Below are 20,572 nucleotides of genomic sequence, written 5' to 3' on the forward strand. Positions count from 1 at the left end.
ACAAATCAGGTAGACAAACTCTGAAAATGATGCATGATAATTATAAATTCAAATATTGTTTTTCTTTCTTAATTTCAGATAGTGAATTCCTTCATTTCAGTATATTTTTAACTTGTCTTACCGATCAAAACATTCTGTGGTTTGAGATCCCGGTGGAGAATTGGAGGACTTTGACAATGAAGCACCTTTAAACTCTCGAGAACCTGATAGACAAGTTTCTTTATCTGGAGACCACCATCATTATTTCTGATGTATTCTTCCAAGGTGTATTCACAAAGCTGAAGACCAAGATATCCAAAGTTCTCATCCTCCGCAGCATCAACATATCGTACAATAGATGGATGATCAAGCTCTGGAAGTCGTAGAAATCCTTCCTCATTCTTCAGCACCTGATAGTTGCATTTAGTCATTTTCTTAATAGCAACTTCAGTGCCATCATCTCTCAGCCCCAAGAAGACTTCAGTACCATCACTTCCCTTCGCTATGCGGAATTCTGCATCATTCACATAAATCATGCTGCCAATTCTGGTTACTTTACTTTCATCAGTGCTCAGAAGCTTCTCTAATTTCCCTCTCCACCTCTTGCTGATTTGTAGCCATTTGTGTGTTACTGATGACATAGTGGTGTCGAGGTGGAATGGCTTCACATTTGAAGTTGACTCCACAACAGGAGCCGCTGTTAGATCAGTGTACACTTCATCATTTGGGTCTTCTTGCTTTTCTGACTTCTGCTTCTTTTTCTTGGATCCAGGTAAGGATGCAACATCCTCACATTCTGAGTTTGGTTTGCTGAAATGACTTTTCAGTCTTCTGAGAACTTCTTTCAGCTTGTCATTCTCTTTCATATCTGCAGATGTCAGTATGTTGTCAGGCACTGAAGTTATCCCCACAGATGTAAAGATGTTGGCTGCATGTTCAACTGAAAGCAAGTTTGCAAATATGCCATACGTGTAGACTCTAATGTCAGAGGAGTGTTCATCCTTTACAAAAGGAGCAACTGTCTTGCATAACTTCTCAATAAAGTTGGGATCCCAGCCATTTGTGCCTTTTGTTTTCTGTGTGATCACATATAGTGTTTGCAGAACACATAGCCATATATCAGGTATCTCTTTTGAGCAAAGCTGGATCAGTAGTTGGGGGATTATAGCCAAAGCTTGCTCATTTGGTATGTCTTCCATTGTGCAGAAAACTGCATGTAAACTATGAATTGCCCTCGTTACTTCTCGCTCAGGGATGTTTGGAAAGCGACTGACTGCACCTGCAATGTACGTGTTCACATTTTCAGTGTCCTTCAGCCATTTGATACTTGCCTGGCTATATTTCCCTTTATCTCGCCCAATAATAGTAAAGAGCATTTCGATCATGGTCAGATGGGTCTGAGGATCCTCCAGCAACATGTGACTGTCAAAAGTTTTGAACACTTTGTCAGGTGGTTCCCCTCGCACAGCAATTTCCAAATCCAAAAAATATCTGATCTTGGAGCATAATTCATCTCCTTTTGACGCAAAGTAATGAATCATCCGAGATATTTTTTGATTGTGAATAATCTGTTCAGGATCAGTGTGAGGTAACAATGTTACCTCTGCCCCAGCAGAAATGAGCTCTTTCATGACATCATCTCTGTCATTGATGGCGGCAGTTTGCAGTGGTGTGAATCGCTGAATGGGAATCACTCCATTTGGATCAGCTTCTGCTTCAAGCAGTTTCTCCACAAAAAGACGTGGGGCTTCTGATAGTGAGACATAATGTAAAGGTGTAAAGCCAGTTAGGGAAGCCTTGTTTGGGTCTGCACCCTCTTGTAGTAGGAAAGTAAAAATATCCCTTTTTTGATTTACAACAGCAGCAATCAGTGGAGTTATATAGTCTTTACACACTCTGCATGGGTAAACTTCATTGATGTTTTTGTCCTTTAGTAATTTTTTCAGCTTCTTGGTGTTATTGTCAATAATACACTGTATTATAGAATGCGTTTTTGTTGGGGGGAATTGAAACTGTGTGGAGGTAATCATGTCTTTGCATTAGAGTACCTGTGAAAAAGACAAAATTATGATGTTACTGTTACAATATTTGTTGTCATTTTAAACATTAGACAAGCTGCCAAAAGCTATCATTACAATTTAAGGTTCATTATGTTTATTTCATTTTCAAGGGTAATTTTTCAGTGCTTTTGGGTATGGGTACAGATGGTAGATAATTCTATCCTGACGGCAACTAAATCAGAAACCATCTACATGGCTACATACATTACTGTACAACTAGAGGTGACATTTATCACCGAGGCTGTGATTCACAAACCCCTCAGCCAAGTACTGACATGTACAGGTATGCAAAAATAATTTACACAACCTGAAAACTCTCCTATATATGATTTCATTTGGTTGAGTAGTATATCTAATTTGGACACAAATACAGTCGAGTGAACACTGGTCCTGAATTCTAGATGATTTGATAATGCACAAAAAGTGCCACTCTGCCCTCACACACGGGTTACACTTTGAACTTCCTCATTTAGGGCGGCAACCAGAATTAAACTTTGAATGTGAACAGCTGTGAAATATATAATCAATTTTGGTCGTAGCAGGTACAAGGATGAAATATTGTGTTTGTAAGTAAATGTTCATTATGATGACATCATATAACCACAAGGATGGATTATGAATTAGAGTAGGGCTAAATTAATGTTCGTCTGTTAATTAAGTAAACTTATTATTTTACAATATTATACAATTTTAATGTAAATATTAGAGGATTGTACAGAAATCAACTTACAATGTCGACAAGGGGTGAACTACACCTATCAAAACTCAACACGACACTCTCTGACTGTATATGAATGTTGTAAATGCTAATGATATAATGTTTTAGATGACTTGCAAATATATTGTTGTAGCACTTTGTTTTTCTTTTTGATCTGTATTATAATGACAACAATAACTGGTCTCACTTGTGCAAAGGTATGAGTGCCATTCCTTGCCCTTACCAACTAGTAAGATTTAGAACTTCCTCATTCAGGCCGACAACCACAATTCAACATTTATGCAGGAAATCTGTGGTTTTACAAGGAGGTACAATGATGAAATCTTGTGTTTGTAAGTTCAGAAAGTATTGATGATATCAAATATCCATCTTCACTGATAATGAAGAAATAATTACAAATAACAGTAGTTCAGGTTAGAACAGGTTGGACTGATCGTTGATGTACTGACTAGGATGAATAAGGACATTGACATGTAAATAATGTGATTCACAAACCCCTCAGCCAAGTACTGACATGTAGGCAAAATAATTTCATTCTGCAACTTGAAATCTCTCCTATATTCACTGGATTTTCTGAGATCTGCATCAGGTTGAGTAGTAAATTAATTTGGACAAAAATACAGCTGAGTGAACACTAGTCCTCAATTGCAGAATTGCTAATGCTATTTTTTTTTAATGTTTTTATACATGGCTTGTTAATGCACAAAGAGTGCCACACCTTGCCCTCACTGACTGTTTCAGACTTTGAACTTCCTCATTCACGCCATAAACTAGAATTGAACGTTGAATGTGCACAGCTGTGAAATGCCTATTAATCATTTTTGGTTGTAGTAGGTACAAGGATGACATATCTAAATATGTTACTAATCAAACTGTCGTAATGAATGACCATAAGAATGGATTATGAATAAGAGTGTCACACTTTTCCCTCACTGACTGTTAGAATTTGAACTTCCTCATTCAGGCCGGAAACCAGAATTGAACGTTGAATGTGCACAGCTATGAAATGATTATGAATAAGAGTAGAGCTACATGAATGTGCTTTTCTCAAGCGAGCACACAGATTATTTTACAATACAGTTTTTAAGGTAAACATTAGAGGATTGTAGGAAAATTAACTTACAATGTTGACGTGGATTGTCCGCTGCAGTATATCAGAACTTGCTGTGCTTTTTCTGTATTTCTTTCCGTCACTCTGACTCTCTCTAATTCTGCCTCTCTCTCTTGCTCCTCCTATATACAGGTAAGGTTGCTGGGAGAGATGGGTTGGGTTTCTACAGTAAAAGGCGGGACATGCCCCTTTCACTTTGATGATTCTAGTTGATTTTCTTACAAAAGTATCTCTGAACATTGTTCTGTGACTCTATAGTCACTAAAGTCCAAATGTAAAATGATCTGAGTTGGTAACCATGTTGATCACCTGAGTGCCTTCAGTTGTTACAGTGCGCTCACAGACATGCTTCACGAGTTAAAAGACTTTTTTTGCCATACACTCTGCATTTCCATTTAAGTGAAACTAACAAACTCAGAAGTCTAAAATGGCTCTTATCATTGGCTGCAAAGATCTGCAGGCAAAATAAGTCAACATTCAGTATTTACACATAACAGACTATATGCCCAACCTCTTTATTCCTCTCACAATTGTTCTGAAATCGTAAAACTTCTGAGAGGCTATGACAACAGGTAAAGGGACAGGTCCAATGGGGTGATCAAAAACAGCTCAAGAAACTAAAATAACTCAAAACAATATTTGTCCCATGCTCTGTTATTTGTGGAAAAAACAACAATTTAACGAAGTTATATCATGTAAATATACAAGAATAAAAAAAATAAATTGTAATATAAAAAAAAAACTACAGTGGTAAAAATAAGTAATGAATAAAAACTAAAAGTATCTTACATATGACATATCAATGTTTCAAGGTAAGTCACAACTAAAGCCATCAGATAAATGTAGCAAAATAAAAGTACAATGGTTCCTTATAATGATAATGGTCAAGCAAAATTATAAAATCTCACAAAATAAAAAAATACTAAAGTGAAGATAAAGTCCGTAAAAAAATTGTACTACAGTACAGCATCTTATAATCTACTCACCAGCCTTTGGAAAATAGTTACTATGCACAAAACATTTGCAAAACCTTACAGGCGTATTTCACAGAAGACATGTTGCAGGAAAAGCACAAGTGTAAATAATAAAATGACTGATGGCTGAATTCCATTTAGCTGCTTCAGTTTCAGGGTCCTGGTATTGTTCATGCTGGCTCACTGTCACACTGTCATGGCTTACTTGGATACAGAGCCATTGTTAAAGTTATTAGTAACTCCTGTGCTTTTCCTTTTATGATAAGTCTGATGATGTCAAGACATATTGGACTTCCTTTTTGTGCAGTCTCGTTACCTAGTGCTGCTAAAACCTTGCTATGAAACCTTGGCTGGACATGATAACTATTAAAAACTATTACGTCAGAATTGCTTGCGTTTGTTTTTTCCTCTGACTGCTTATAAGACTCTAAAGTCATTTTTGAAGTCCCTGATCGTTTTTGAAGTTGACTTCACTTCAAGTCACTGGGTTGAGACTCTTGAACTGGGACACCCAGACGCTCATCAGGGCTGATGGACAGCGTGGTAATGCTGGCGCTGATGTCTTCTCTTCGAAACATTTCCTTCAAGGGGGTCTCTGAATTCCACCGTCGGTTCTTGGCAAACTTGTAAACACATCCGAAGAGATCAGGAAATATCTTCATCACATCAACTTGGGCTGCATCCTCGGCACTGTAAACAAAACAAATCAATGAATGTGTATAATTATTGTATCAGTTTTTATTAATTGTGAAGATTTCCATTTATGTACATTGTAAGGCCCTCCATCCCTTTCACTCACTGGTGATCATGGAGGTTTCGTATGAAGCGCAGTAACGCCAGTGTGTTGTCTGGGTAGGCTTTGTCATTGGGATCCATCTTCTGGACCAACTCTGGTGGAAACTACAACACCAAAAATAATTACTCATAAATTACAATTATAAGAATTGGACTGCAAAAGTTACAGCTGTTATGTTGCAGTCACCTTATTTTTCCACTGTTCGAAGGATCCAACCGTGGCACATTCTTCCAGTGAACCAACCAGTTCCTTATCAGCCATTCGATATTTTGCCACCTCCTTCCTGTTTCCAATCTTTGTCAAGTATTCAACTCTCCTGAAAAATAATTATTTTTAAAATGGAAAATATTGAAAAATAGTCAAGACAGGCCTGGTATGCTTTGGATTTCTTCACATACCAAAGCAGCGTGCATGATTGATACTCAGAAACACAAACGCAAAACTACGAGGAATGGATTTAAATGTGTTAAGCTGCAAACGTTAGCATGCCTATACCTAGCATTACTGACAAAGCCAATGAGCATACCGTTAGCTAAAATATTATGCATGGTCCACAGGTTAGGTTAGAAGAACTCCCATTCAGGACTGGTATATACTGTGTAGGAGTTGTTCCTGAATGATACTACTGCATATCAGAATTTAGGCTAGCATTAACAGTTCTGTCCTTGATTTGTAGATAGCCATATTAAACCCAGAGATTTGTTCTGTTACAGGATTAAGATTAAATCTATAACATGAATAAATAACAGAATAATGATAGATCATTTGGGTCGTTCTCTAGACATATGGAGTGAACTACACAACAAATATTTCTGTTTTTTAGAGGTCTTCAACAAACAGCATTTCTCATAATCCCTAGACCTCTATGGGCTAAACATCACGGCTCAACAAAAGAGGTTAGTCTATGGACAAGTAGAGGGGTAGCGGTTAGTTCAGACATGTCTGTAATAACAACATTCATGGTCCCCAGAGGATGAATCCTACTGACTCTGGTAATCCCCTGGCTTGACCTCTAATGCCACCAGTAGTTTGATATTTACGGCTTTTTATCAACATGTCTTGGCAACTATTAAAGAGATTGCCATGAAATTTGGTACAGATATGCATGGTCCCCAGAGGATGAATCCTACTGACTCTGGTAATGAAATTTGGCACAGATACCCATGGTGCCCAGAATCCTAATTCCATTAGGTATGAACACATTTCACCCTGAACCAAAATTGTCAATTCATGCCGAGGCGAGATGAAAAGAAAGAGGATCACTAGTAATTAAGATACATTGTCTGGGAACCATGAATATTTGTACCAAATTATGGCATATTTCACTCTGGACCAAAGTAGAACAAACAAACGACAAAACAATGCCATCCCATAGAAAAATAAAAATAATCAATCGATCAATCAGCATTTCTTACCTTTCAGAGGTCCAGAAGAAGGGATGACTCAAGCATTCCTCCACTTTAGGTCTGTTCTTTGGTTCTTCATTGATCATCCACTCAATGAGATCCTTTGCCACCACATCTTGAACATGGTCCAAACTGTACCTCCCTTTATGGATGTTGTACTCACATTCAAAGGAATTGCCGAAAGGATGGTGTCCTCCAGAGAGGATATAATAAATCAGCATCCCTGCCACCTTAAGAATAAACAGAACATTTTAGCAATTAAGGAAGTATTTTTCACCGAGTCATCAATCAAGTTTGTTAAGCAGAAAAACTCACCTGTATGTCAGTGTTTGACTTGTATGGTATGTCACCTTCTGCTAAAGTCTCCTTGGCCATCCAGCATTTTGTTCCTGCACTGCCTGTGCGATGAGTTGTTTGGCCTTTGGTTAACCGTCTACTTATGCCAAAATCAGCTAGTCTTGCCCTCCCGTTAACATCTGCAGGACAAATCAGGTAGACAAACTCTGAAAATTATGCATGATAATTATAAATTCAAATAGTTTTTTTTTCTGTTTTTCAGATAGTGAATTTCTTCATTTCAGTGTATTTTTAACTTACCGATCAAAACATTCTGTGGTTTGAGATCCCGGTGGAGAATTGGAGGACTTTGACAATGAAGCACCTTTAAACTGTCGAGAACCTGATAGACAAGTTTCTTTATCTGGAGACCACCATCATTATTTCTGATGTATTCTTCCAAGGTGTATTCACAAAGCTGAAGACCAAGATATCCAAAGTTCTCATCCTCCGCAGCATCAACATATCGTACAATAGATTGATGATCAAGCTCTGGAAGTCGTAGAAATCCTTCCTCATTCTTCAGCACCTGATAGTTGCATTTAGTCATTCTCTTAATAGCAACTTCAGTGCCATCATCTCTCAGCCCCAAGAAGACTTCAGTACCATCACTTCCCTTCGCTATGCGGAATTCTGCATCATTCACATAAATCATGCTGCCAATTCTGGTTACTTTACTTTCATCAGTGCTCAGAAGCTTCTCTAATTTCCCTCTCCACCTCTTGCTGATTTGTAGCCATTTGTGTGTTACTGATGACATAGTGGCGTTGCAGTGGAATGGCTTCACATTTGAAGTTGACTCCAAAACAGGAGCCGCTGTTAGATCAGTGCACACTCCATCATTTGGGTCTTCTTGCTTTTCCTTCTTTTTCTTCTTCTTTTTCTTCTTTTTCTTGGATCCAGGTGAGGCTGCGACATCCTCACACTCTGAGTTTGGTTTGTTGAAATGACTTTTCAGTCGTCTGAGGACTTCTTTCAGCTTGTCATTCATTTTCATATCTGCAGATGTCAGTATGTCCTCAGGCACTGAAGTTATCCCCACAGATGTAAAGATGTTGGCTGCATGTTTAACTGAAAGCAAGTTTGCCAATATGCCATACGTGTAGACTCTAATGTCAGAGGAGTGTTCATCCTTTACAAAAGGAGCAACTGTCTTGCATAACTTCTCAATAAAGTTGGGATCCCAGCCATTTGTGCCTTTTGTTTTCTGTGTGATCACATATAGTGTTTGCAGAACATCTTCACATATATCAGGTCTCTCTTTTGAGCAAAGCTGGTTCAGTAGTTGGGGGATTATCGCCAAAGCTTGCTCATTTGGTATGTCTTCCATTGTGCAGAAAACTGCATGTAAACTATCAACTGCCCTCCTTACATCTCGCTCAGGGATGTTTGGAAAGCGACTGACTGCACCTGCAATGTACGTGTTCACATTCTCAGTGTCCTTTAGCCATTTGATACTTGCCTGGCTATATTTCTCCTTATTTCGCCCAGTAACAGTAAAGAGCATTTCGATCATGGTCAAATGGTTCCGAGGATCCTCCAGCAGCATGTGACTGTCAAAAGTTTTGAACACTTCTTCAGGTGAACCCCCTCGCACAGCAATTTCCATATCCAAAAAATATGTGATCTTTGAGCATAATTCATCTCCTTTTGACGCAAAGTTATGAATCATCCGAGATATTTTTTCATTGTGAATCTGTTCAGGATCAGTGACAGGTAACAATGTTACCAGTGCGCCAGCAGAAATGAGCACTTTCATGACATCGTCTCTGTCATTGATGGCAGCAATTTGCAGCGGTGTGAATCTTTGTAGTTCAATGAAATTCCATCCATTTGGATCAGCTTTTGCATCAAGCAGTTTCCTCACAAAAGCAATTGGTGCTTTGGACAGTGAGACATAATGTAAAGGTGACAAGTCAGCCTGGGAAGCACCGTTTGGGTCTGCACCCTCTTGTAGTAGGAAAGTAAAAATATCCCTATTGTGATGTACAACAGCAGCAATCAGTGGAGTTATGTAGTCATTACACTCACTGCAGGGGTAAACCAGATTAATGCTGTTGTCCTTCAATAATTTTTTGAGCTTCTTGAGGTTGTTGTTAATTATACATTGTATTATGGGATGTGTTTGTCTTGGAGGGACTGTCACTTGTAACTGGGTGAAGATATTCATTTCTTTGCTTCAGAGTACCTGTGAATAGACAAAATGATGATGTTAAATGGTCATTATGTTTCAAGTGTACATTTTCAGTGCTTTGAGAAGCCCAAACAAAACTTTCCACCATTGTATTTAAGCAGGTACAGATGGTGGATAACTCAAACCTGAGGGAAAATCAGAAACTATGGCTACATACCTGTGTGTGGCTCTCAAGGATGGTCATGCTCATATTAGAACAGGTAACCGGTATTTAAAAATGCTTACAGTGAAAGTTCTATTTAGACTCCTCCCAAACACGAGATTGTTGTTCAGTAGGTCCCCCGTAACAATAGAATAGGTACCCTTTAAAAAAAGACAGACAATATAGGTTCCCACATTGTTACCCCCTTATACAACTTTATTCTCAAAATTTCAGAGAACACAGACACGCGGGATATATTTTGAATGTGCAGAACGTTTCGAACACAAGCAGAAATGCTTGCTGAAACACATACAGTGTACGAGCTATTAAAGTCCAGGCGGTTTATAGGTCGCCACTCTGACGGTCTACAGGTACAGGGCAGGAGGGAGAGGAGGAGAGAAAGAGAGAGAGGAGTGCGGTGCGCGAATAGCAGACAAGATGAGTGACAGTCGGAAACAAAGCAGCATGTCAAATTATGGTATTCTGGAAATTATAAGGTTTAGTATAATTATATTTAAAGGGACTGTTTGTAACTTTCAGAATTTCTTGTTAACAGCGACACCTGTGGCCATGAAGTCAACGAAAGTCAGCGTCGTGCTTGTGCTTGTACTCGCTCTACATAGACATGAACGAGCATCGCTCAAAACAGTGAGGCGACACACGTCAGCTAAAACCACAATATCACTCTATATTTCACCTGCTTGGCAGTAACGTTAGCTGACCAGACGAAGGTCTCTCCATGAATCAGTGCTGATCCTAGTGTTGGCTTTTCCTGCTTCAGCCTCTGGGGCTGAAGCAGGAAGAGAAACGTTATCGTCTCCGACCAGGTGCCGGTGTCTCCCTCCGGCACCCGGTCAGGGACGATAACGTTACTCGCTGTGGAGCCCCGTCACTTCACAAGACACAGGAAGAAACCTCTGTTGGCTGCAGCATTTATTTCTGCACAAACGTCCACAAACTGTACATTCACTAGATATTCTCAGAGCTACTAACTCTCCTGCAGTGTGTAGTGTGCATGCATGAACGTGAGGTGGAGCGAGCAGAGGAGCAGAGGAGCAGAGTAGCCTACAGCAGAGACTCCGGCCCTGGAGACCAAAGCTACGGTCTCCCCCGCGTCCTACGACCGCCGCCAACACTGTTTAACAGACGGGCTTCACTAGATACAACCATGAGGTTTTGGTGCTTCCGTGTAGTTTGTGTTGGAGTCTGATGGTAAGTGTCCACAGGGAGTATGAACGCGAGCGCCGCGCATACTCGAGCGCGCATGGGAAACCGACCCGGTAGATTTATACGTGTAAAAAGTTATAAACAGTCCCTTTAATAATTTAAGTGATATATGTGCACACATTACTAATCACAGGTCAAAACAGCACTAAAGTTGGCTGAATTATAAAAGGCAGAAGTGGTAAAAACGAAGAGCCGGTTGGGAGCCGAAAGAGCCGGCTGTTCTTGGTGAGCTGAGCCAAATGATCTGGCTCACTAAAAAGAGCCTAAATTCCCATCACTAGTTGTTTGACGCTCACATGTTGAAACGAAACCTACACCCCTCGAGACCTACACCCCTAGAGGCCTACTGGTAGCCTACACCATTAGTACCAAAACATCCTCCTATATTTGTTAGTGGATTTGCTGAGGAAAGTCGCAAAAGAGTCCGAAACTCTACAATTGCTAATGCTTTTCATGTCTTTAGATATGACTTAATGCAGTTAAGAGTAGCACACTTTTTCAACTTCCGCATTCAGGCCAAGGCCTATTGAAAGAGGATGGAGATGTGACACATGCGCAGTGTAACCATAGCTGCAGTCGTTCAGGCGGCTGCAGACTGCGCATGTGTTGTGTCCGTGGAAACACATCCTTTTCACCACCCTCCTTGAATCCAGACTCTGAAAGTGCACAGCTGTGTGTCTGTGAATCGCCACGTATTTTGGCCGTAGTTACTAAACGTTATGAAGACATATAATAACCATAAAACATATAAACTTACTGGAGCAGGGTGTCCGCCCCCCCACTGTAGTAGGAACGATCAAAACTCAGCTTGCTGTTGCCTTCCTTTTCTGTCTGTCCCTCTGATACTCTCTCTCTCCGACTCTGTCTCTCTCTTGCTCCTCCCTATGTAAGATGAGACGGGCTGCGGTCGAAGAGTAAAACAAAAAAAAAAAGAAAGCCCTGCTGGAGTCAAATTTCTTCCATGTGCACTTGTCCCATGTGCTGTGCAGCCTTAAAGGAGCAATATGTAGTACTGACAGCTAGTGTTTTATATGATTTTATATGATAGCAGTCAGTGCATTTTTTTGCAATTTGGGGGTTAGACAGTTCTAGACAAAACCACATTAGCCTTTGGCCAGCAGCAGACTTGTTGAAATCACTTCACCGGCTGCACACGGACCAGAGAGGGATGTTGAAACGTTCCGGACCGGAGTGGAAATTTCATGGGAGAACATATTGGTTGTAGCATTGTTTTTGGAGAAGTCAGTATTTCATTTCAACATGTTTCCTTAATTTCTGACGACATATCATGGTCATCTTATGATTTAATACAGTAAATATATTACATATTGGTTATTCAAGGGATTTCTGCAGACACGATTCCGGCCCAAAAAGAGTACCGCCAACTCAAATAAAATCACTGAATCTATATTTTCATTCATAGTTAATAATCTCCTTATTAAAAGGGACTGTTTGTAACTTTTTACACGTATAAATCACGCGGGTCGGTGTCCCATGCGCGCACGCATTTGCGCGCTCGCGTGTGGCTACGCTATTCAGACAAGACTCCAACACAAACTACACGGAAGCACCAAAACCGCAAAGTTGTATCTAGTGAAGCCCGTCTGTTAAACAGTGTTGGCTGCGGTCGGAGGACGCTGGGGAGACCGTAGCTTTGGTCTCCAGGGCCGGAGTCTCTGCTCTTCTGCTCCTCTGCCTGCCTTCACTCAGCTTGCTCCACCTCACGTGCATGTGCGCACACTACACACTGCAGAAGACTTAGTAGCTCTGAGAATATCTAGTGAATGTACAGTGGACATTTTTGAAGAAATAACTGCTGCAGCTCCTCCAGACCAACAGAGGTTTCCCGTGTCTTGTGAAGTGACGGGGCTTCGCAGCGAGAAACGTTATTGTCTCTGACCGGGTGCCGGTGTCTCCCTCCCACCGCGGTCGGGAGGCTGAAACAGGAAAAGCCAACACTAGGATCAGCACTGATTCATGGAGAGACCTTCGTCTGGTCAGCTAACATTATTGCCAAGTAGGTGAAATATAGAGTGATATTGTGGTTTTAGCTGACGTGTGTCGCCTCACTGTTTTGAGCAATGCTCGTTCATGTCTATTTAGAGCGAGCAAGCGCGAGCCCAACGCTGACTTTCGTTGACTTAACGGCCACGGGTGTCGCTGTTAACAAGCATTTCTGATTCTTACAAACAGTCCCTTGAATACAGTAAATATATTACATATTGGTTCTTCAAGGGATTTCTGCAGACACGATTCCGGCCCAAAAAGAGTACTGCCAACTCAAACAAAATCATTGAATCTATATTTTCATTCATAGTTAAAAATATCCTTATTAAAAATATTGATTGTTGCAGCTTTAAGATCCCAATGGCCTTTGTTAAGGCAGTAAAATAAATTTCACATTATATCATGACCAATGAATGATAAAATACTTCTTACAATCAGACTTTTACACATTTATTTTGATACTCAAATGATTACAGTATGTTTTGAGAGTAACATTCAATATGCTTAAAACAAAATTATACAAAAGAATCTGCATGTTGTAAAGCTTGCATATTCCATTATGTTTTTTTCTTTTAAATTGCAATACCATTCAATTAATGAGCAGAAGTACTTTTAGACTTCGGAGTTTGTTAGGTTCATCTAAAAAAGAAGTTGGCAAACACCCTTTTTTTGAATGTCATGCTCTTGCAAGCTGTTAATTTTTTTTTTAAAAGTAAGTGCAAAGATCCGTTCAGGTTTTTGTGTGACAAACAGGTAGTGGCATTGCAGTCCATGTTTTATGTACATTTGTAGCTTGTAAGTCAACATTCAGTATTAGTAAGAACAGAGTGACAGACGGAAAAAGCCTCTCAACTTGAGTGAATATATTTACATAAACATTTTGTTTCCTTCATTTTTGGACAAACAAATTATGTCCGTTTTTCAAATTTAGTTATGCGAGTCCTCACTTCTGTGGGAAGGAGCTTTTTTTAGTTTAAAAAAAGTTAAATTATGTCAGTAGTCCAACATCTAGTGTTATTTTTTTCAAACTTAATGTCCCTGACATCACCTAAACACTAAACTCTGGACTAAAAGGTTATTCCATTCACGTAATTGTCTGAAAAGGCATTAGCTATATCCAGTCCTGAATATTTCACCTCCTAAAACAACAAACCACATCTTAATTTTTTTACTGTACGCAATATAATCTATAGCACCTACAGTAACATTTTCCACTTCACAACTACACTCTAAGGGCTGGGGTCTCGGCTAAGATAATTAAAGGTTTGTGCTTTCAAGACATTCCCTGTATGGAAAAAAAGCAAAGGGGTGTGATACTTTATCACAGCCAGAGGGAGGCACTGCGGGCCCAGCAGAACACAGAACCCCAGTGCTGATAAGGCAACAAACTGTACATTACCATACGGTACGAGGACATGAGTTAAGTGGCACATAGATGAGCAACCACGCCTCTTACATGCCCCAAATGAGAACAAAACAAAATTAGTATTATGTTTTTTCTCTCAGGTCCTGGTGTATATTTTGGGGGGTATAAAAGCACAGGGGATATTTAACCAAAATATACATCCAAATAGATCAAATTATATCTCAAATCTTTCCCTCTTCATGTCAGCTTGATTTTTTAGGAGAAAACCAGCCTCCTTGTACAATTGTCCACCCTCTTGACTCCTCTCAGTCTTTGTGAAATGGTCGGATCTCCGAAAGTCTGAGACACCATGAGAACCTATAATAGTACAAGGCCACAAAACTAAAATGATTCCAAACACCACTTGACCCAGCTCTCATTTGGGACAGAAACGAATGGAGGAATTGATATTTAACAGTTTATTAAATCTGTTCTGGTCCTTTCTTTTCCCTTCACAAATGTATCTTTTTAGTGGAAGACGTTCGATTGCAGGAGGGGCAGTAAAGCACAGCCCCTCACAAGCTCAAGTCAATGATGATGTGTTCAAAGATCTGTGTGTTTCCCTTGAAGCTAGAGGTGAAGATGAAGTCCCTGCGGTCAGTGGAAACCACAGTAAAGGAGCGCGGTGCCTGGATGTACACCTCCTTGAAGCGGTCAAAGAGTTTGTTCTCATCATCCCACAGGTAGATCTGTGAGAAGGTGTAATCACTTCCCAGGGCCAGGTAGTAACGGTCTTTGAAAGAGAACGGCTGTAGAATCATGGAGCCTCGTGAGGGCAAGGCCTGGATCTCCGCAAACTGTTTGGCACCCCAACGTAGAATTTTGGAGTCGCCAATATAGCGTGTCATAGCCAGGTAGAGTTCCTCCTTGATCCGGAAGTGCTTTACAGCTACAACATCCTCCATGTTGGGGATCTCGCCCTGCAGGACAAACTTCTGGTTGCTCCGGCTCCACTGGTAGATCACGGGCACCTGTGAGCGGCTTGCCAAGATAAGGTGGGCCTTCCCATCCAAGTCCAAGAACTCTGCATCTGTGTCGCGGTACCACTCATGCAACGACTGGTATGAATAAAAGCCCTTATCGTTCCACTTGTAGAGGGTGGACAGGCCCGCTTTTGAGCTGTCAGCAATCAAAAAGAACCAGTCAGAGCCTATCTGGAACGCCTCAATGTCATTGGGTTTGGAGATCTTGGACACCTCAATGTCCTGGAACTTGCTGAACCTGCTTTGGTCCTCATCAAACTTGTAGATGTGGGAACCACCAAAGAGCTGAGCCACAATGACAAACACCTGGTCCTGGATGACAACTGACTTGCACCCCACAATGGACTGACCTGGAAGGAAAGGAAAAGGAAATAAACAGGTCAATAGCATGAGTGTAAAACACAACCAGGATATTCTGAGACAGTTTGTTAAGGCATTGCCGTACCTGTGATGTTATCATAAGTCCTGAAGTTCATTTCTATGTGGTCCCATTGGAAAACCATACAGCTCTCTGCGCTGGGAGCAGCAATAGTCACATAGACATCATTCTTATAGCTGAATGTGTCAACAGACAGAGACTCAGATGCAACGGACTGATGGAGGACGAAATCTGTGGAAAGGCACATTCTGAATTGAAATTCTCCACAATTTAACAATTCTAAAAGAAAAGCCACATTATATACGGGATAAACTGAGAAAACAACATTTTTTTCCTTTTCTTTACACTTCTTTGGATGACCCGGTTGAGTCGCTTGATATACTGATGCCAGCTAGAACAGAGACAAGGCCAGCTGGCTCAGGTGTTTCTCACCCGTTGAGATGCATTCGTTGTGCAGGCTGGTCATATCATTGAGACGCTTGTCCTTCATGTCCTCTGGTCCAGCACACACGACATCCGACACTGTGGCATTGGTGTTCTTCAACCACATCATCAGCCACTTGGCACGGCAGTCACACTCAAAGGCATTGCCTCGCAGGTCCCTGCAGAAGAGGAGTACCGTACGTCATTGCAGATCAAAAAAAGTAGACAAGCTACAAGGCACGTTAGAAGAAGAAAAGGAAGAGGAATAAGATATGCATGGGATCCAGGATACAGATCATGAAGAAGAAAATAGACTACATTGCACGATTTTCCTAAAACTTTTAACTGAGGGGCAAACTTACAGCTCTATCAGTGAGTCCAAGTCAGTGAAGATGTCCCTGGGCAATGCTTTAATGTTGTTGTTTGCCAAAGACCTAGAAACATCCGCAATGAATCAATATAGAAAATTGCACCCATTAAGAATATCATAACTCCATTACAAGGAAATGGAAAAACATGATTCACATATATTGTGTAGAAGTCAAGGTAATATTTAAAGGTCTGGACAACTCTGACATAAAAACTCAATATCAATCTTATATATCTCCATTAAAGTTTGATACTGTTACTATTAATCCTAATAAAATTGTGAACTATTTAGCATCACTTAATGGTCCAGTTGTTCCAAATTAATAATCACTTCAGCAAATTACAAATTAGACTTAACAGTGTTTGGTAATGATCTTAAAGGTTGGAACATACAAGTGAGTCAAGTCCCTGAGTCCTCTGAAGGCATATTTGGCTGCAGTCTCCATCTTATTACTCTCAATGAACCTGTGGAAGATAACAACAAAGCATGTTGGATTTCGTGGTGAAAGAACATAAAGTCATACTACAATTATTGGAAAATTTCAGTTCAATCGGGCTTGAGGATTGTAATAAACTCTAAAAAATACAGTATTTTCCAAAATCCCAGCAACAATACTGATACAGATTTGAAATACTTTTTGGGGAAATTAATTGTGTTCAAATCTTCTGTGGTACAAATTGAAGCACTAGAGGGCGCACAGTCAATACTTTCCTCATCCACTTTCTGAAAGACCAACATCCAACCACATACAGTAACCTCATGCCCATAACAACACTCCTAGAAGACTTTTATTATATTAGATAGTGTGTGCAGTTCATTCCAGTTACAACTAATTCAATTAATGTTGTACACATGTTGTGTAGCCAACATGTTTAATTATTACACAAATTCACTGAATATATTTGCACTTATTTGATAAAAAAAATACAGATAAAGAAATAGAAGAACTTACAGATACTCCAGATGTGGAAGGCCTGCGAATGCATCATCCCTTACAGTTGTAAGAGAATTGGAATTCAAAAGCCTGTAATGAATAATAAAATACACATTAACAGATACTGGCTGCCAACACAAAGTACCGTTTTTTTGCCTCTGTCTGTCTGAAAAACAGATGACATTTCTCAGATTGTGATTTCACATTCAGTGATCAAAATAGAGCCAAATGCTCTCAGCCCAGTTTGAGAGTGGGACGAGTAATTATATCCCTATAGTTTATGGCCTCTATCGCCTTTATCAGTACACTGTGGTACTGGAAAATGTCAAGAAAAAACACATTTTTACCAAACAAACTGTATGCGAAAACAGTGTCCGAGGAATAAACCACAGATATTTACATTGTACTATATCAAGATGTAGGCTAACACATGCAAAATACAATCATCTTGTAAAAATAGCTAATTTTAAGGGACATTTTTTAAAAAGAAATAGTAAGCTGACAGCAGCTGCGCTCTCAGCACAACATGTACTGTATCTAGCTCATCATGTGTGTTGTGACTTTGGTTAAATGCTCTCTATCTGCCACGCCTTTGCTTCTGCTGGCATCACAGCTATCACTGTACAGGAGCAACAAAGTAGATGGATGGCCTCTACAACATGGCATGGGACGGCACTGAAAGCTCTCCAGGTGTCCTTTTAAAACCTACCCTGCAAATTGCTTTAACATGCACCAAACAGACTTAAAAACATGCTTTACTGTGCATCTGTATTAAAGTAATGCACAATAGAAAGTTGGCTACCGGACATATGTGTGCTTCAATATCTTAAAATGATTGATTAATTCATGCTAAGATTATAGTTGTCAGATTATAGCGTAATGAGGGTTTTGTTGTGTGTATTGCAACTTTAGACTGTCAGATCTCTACCTATAGGCTGCACAGCCTGGTGCACTTGCCATATTAAAAACACCCACATTAAAGACATATTAAAGTTTTAAAAATGACCAAATTGTTTGGAAATCAATCCGACCCTGCATAGTTTTGTCCCAATAGGAGCCTTTGCTACACAAGATAAGGGCAACTCCTAAAATCTTAGAGGCTATAACACAGAGGAATGAGATGCAGTTGAAGTACTCTTACAGTAGCTGGAGGGATGGCATGTGAGCAAACATTGCCTCTTTGACCTCGGAGAAAGTCCCATTGACGATACTCCTGAAAGGAAAAGAAGCATACAATGATGAACATAAAGAGCCAGCAAAACAAAAATCAGATGCTGAAAAGTGATCAATCAGAGAAGGTAGAAAAGGACTGCATTGCCTTTTTCAAACATCAGCTCTTATTAATTATGGTGCACATTGTAAGAAATACAGCTATGCACAACTGGGATATGACTTAATAAGCCCATATTGCTGCATATTATACATGCACTGTAAACAATTGCTGTTAATTTACAGCAGGATTTCAACAGTATTAACCTGTTATTGCTAAAAACAGTGCTTTACTGTTAATACAAAAGAAAACCTGTTAAATAACGCTCATAGGCCGTTTTTTAACTGAACTATAACGCATTCTTAAAAAACAGCACTTTACTGCTGATCAACTGTCTAAAGTATCATCAGTAACAGTTTCATGCAGTATTTTTTTTAATTCTGGGACCTGATCTGCACATGTGAAATTGGAAAATCAGTGAATTAGCTCTGTTCTTCACTCACATGTTATGGTTTGCGTTCTGTGCTTGTAGCTATATACATACATTTTTGGGAAAAGTGTCAACAAGTCTATTATTATAGCCTTTTTCCTAACAAGTGCCTTTAACTGTATTTAATGTGACTATTCCTATGTCTGTAACCTGCTAAGTCTATTCATCTAGGCAACACATAATGTTGTATGTAAAAAATACAACCTAAATAGTGCATTAAAACAAATCAGTAAGATAATGTAAAAGAAAGGTGAAAAAAAACAGCTATATAATGTATCTTTAAACAGTAAATTAACTGTAAAATACTGTGAAATTAATAAAAAAAAAAAAAATTCAAACAGTACAAAGCTGTAAATTTCAGCGACAGTATAATAATGTTAATTTTACAGTAACATAAAGGCAACCCTGCTGCCAGTTCTTTACTGGGAAATTCTCAACAGTGTGCATGTTTAGTGCAAAACATCACACAGCTTACTCACAGAGAATTGACGTCGTTGGGGCTAATCCTTGGGACATAGGAGGACCCGACGCAAATGATGGACTCCCTGGAGCAGCTGCATGTTGAAGGACATCGGAAAGCCTTCTTCGAATGACCCGGTTGCGACAGGAAGCAGAGCGACACAGAAAACAAAGCCCAAATCTTGAGACTTGTTGGCAGCATGTTTCTTGCCTGGCTGCAGCATGTGTGAGGTTTTCTGCAGAGAGCAACCGATGGAGGCAGATGGAGGCACCGTGCGTTTCCACCCTGCACCATGAAATGCTGCACTGGCTGCCTGACATCAGCAAATCAGCTGCAGCTCCTCTCAGTCCTCCTCCACTTTAATTATTTATTAAGCCACAGCTCCAGTTGGATAACTGTTGGTTAAAACAACCATGCACCATACATGGAGGAGAAAAAACAGGAGGCAGCACCAAGGATGATCTGATGGGAGCCTGAACGCCTCATAATAATGTTCCTTTCAAAAACATTTTTAATATTAGGTGGCATTTATTCAAGTTTTATTTTATTAGCAGATTATGTCAGGCAAGCATTTTCCAAAATTAAACGTCGAATGACGTCAATTTTTTTTTACATTGCTGCCAATTTTGGCATCATTTTGTCCCACATTATTGGTTTTAATATGTGGGTGTGTTCAAAACATTTGCAATCAAAAATCATCACATGAAAGTCTCTTCATGATATATTGTTGCTAACCCCTCCTCCATACAGAAACTCAGAGGCGCATCATAACTGCAGCACCATGGACAGCTCCTCTGCTCAGCTGGTTAAGGGCTTCTGGCTATCTGATGGCTGCATGCATGTATAAGCAGTCAAAGGATACACTATGGATGCATGTAGCCTATGTGTAGGGACACCTGCAGCAACATAAGGTGAGATTAAACAGCTAGAAGTGGAACTTGAATGAAAGATAGGAGTGAAAATCCTTC

At 39.9% G+C, this 20,572-nt stretch overlaps 2 protein-coding genes across 17 annotated transcripts in view; both read right to left on the reverse strand.

Moving 5' to 3' along the window:
* Positions 1-11,854, reverse strand: part of LOC119481960 (serine/threonine-protein kinase/endoribonuclease IRE1-like) — a 41,197-nt gene extending 29,343 nt beyond the window's left edge. For 2 of the 16 annotated variants that reach the window (XM_037759294.1, XM_037759293.1), the window contains exons 1-3: positions 11,701-11,854; positions 7,642-9,568; positions 7,360-7,520 (exon numbers count right to left, since the gene is read on the reverse strand). In XM_037759294.1, coding sequence (XP_037615222.1) covers positions 7,360-7,520; positions 7,642-9,550 — 2,070 coding nt within the window. In that variant the 5' untranslated portion in view covers positions 9,551-9,568; positions 11,701-11,854. Of the gene's footprint in view, positions 1-121; positions 2,610-2,802; positions 2,820-2,944; positions 2,964-4,364; positions 5,533-5,641; positions 5,743-5,824; positions 5,955-7,053; positions 7,275-7,359; positions 7,521-7,641; positions 9,569-11,700 lie in introns of those variants that run through there. The other 14 variants (XR_005205334.1, XR_005205333.1, XM_037759301.1 and 11 more) reach the window with 12 other exon arrangements.
* A 1,532-nt stretch (positions 11,855-13,386) lies between these two features.
* On the reverse strand, positions 13,387-20,332 carry lgi2a (leucine-rich repeat LGI family, member 2a). The gene is made up of 8 exons (XM_037759614.1): positions 19,624-20,332; positions 18,586-18,657; positions 17,463-17,534; positions 16,903-16,974; positions 16,503-16,574; positions 16,150-16,319; positions 15,784-15,948; positions 13,387-15,688 (listed from the first exon to the last, which is right to left on the reverse strand). Exons 1-8 carry the CDS (start codon positions 19,896-19,898, stop codon positions 14,871-14,873), a joined length of 1,716 nt encoding a protein of 571 aa, XP_037615542.1. The 5' UTR covers positions 19,899-20,332; the 3' UTR covers positions 13,387-14,870.
* Positions 20,333-20,572: the final 240 nt, after the last annotated feature.

The sequence above is a fragment of the Sebastes umbrosus genome, chromosome 22 (assembly GCF_015220745.1).
Source record: "Sebastes umbrosus isolate fSebUmb1 chromosome 22, fSebUmb1.pri, whole genome shotgun sequence".
In the NCBI taxonomy this organism is placed as follows: domain Eukaryota; kingdom Metazoa; phylum Chordata; class Actinopteri; order Perciformes; family Sebastidae; genus Sebastes; species Sebastes umbrosus.

What these genes read in the sequence shown, in the direction of transcription:
- lgi2a (XM_037759614.1), bottom strand. Translation starts at nt 19,898, where the DNA reads ATGGTGCAGGGTGGAAACGCACGGTGCCTCCATCTGCCTCCATCGGTT. An exon ending in CTTCCACATCTGGAGTATCT is followed by an intron (nt 16,975 to 17,462) that starts GTAAGTTCTTCT and finishes TATCTTCCACAG; the next exon opens with GTTCATTGAGAGTAATAAGA. An exon ending in GACTTATGATAACATCACAG is followed by an intron (nt 15,689 to 15,783) that starts GTACGGCAATGC and finishes CTTTCCTTCCAG; the next exon opens with GTCAGTCCATTGTGGGGTGC.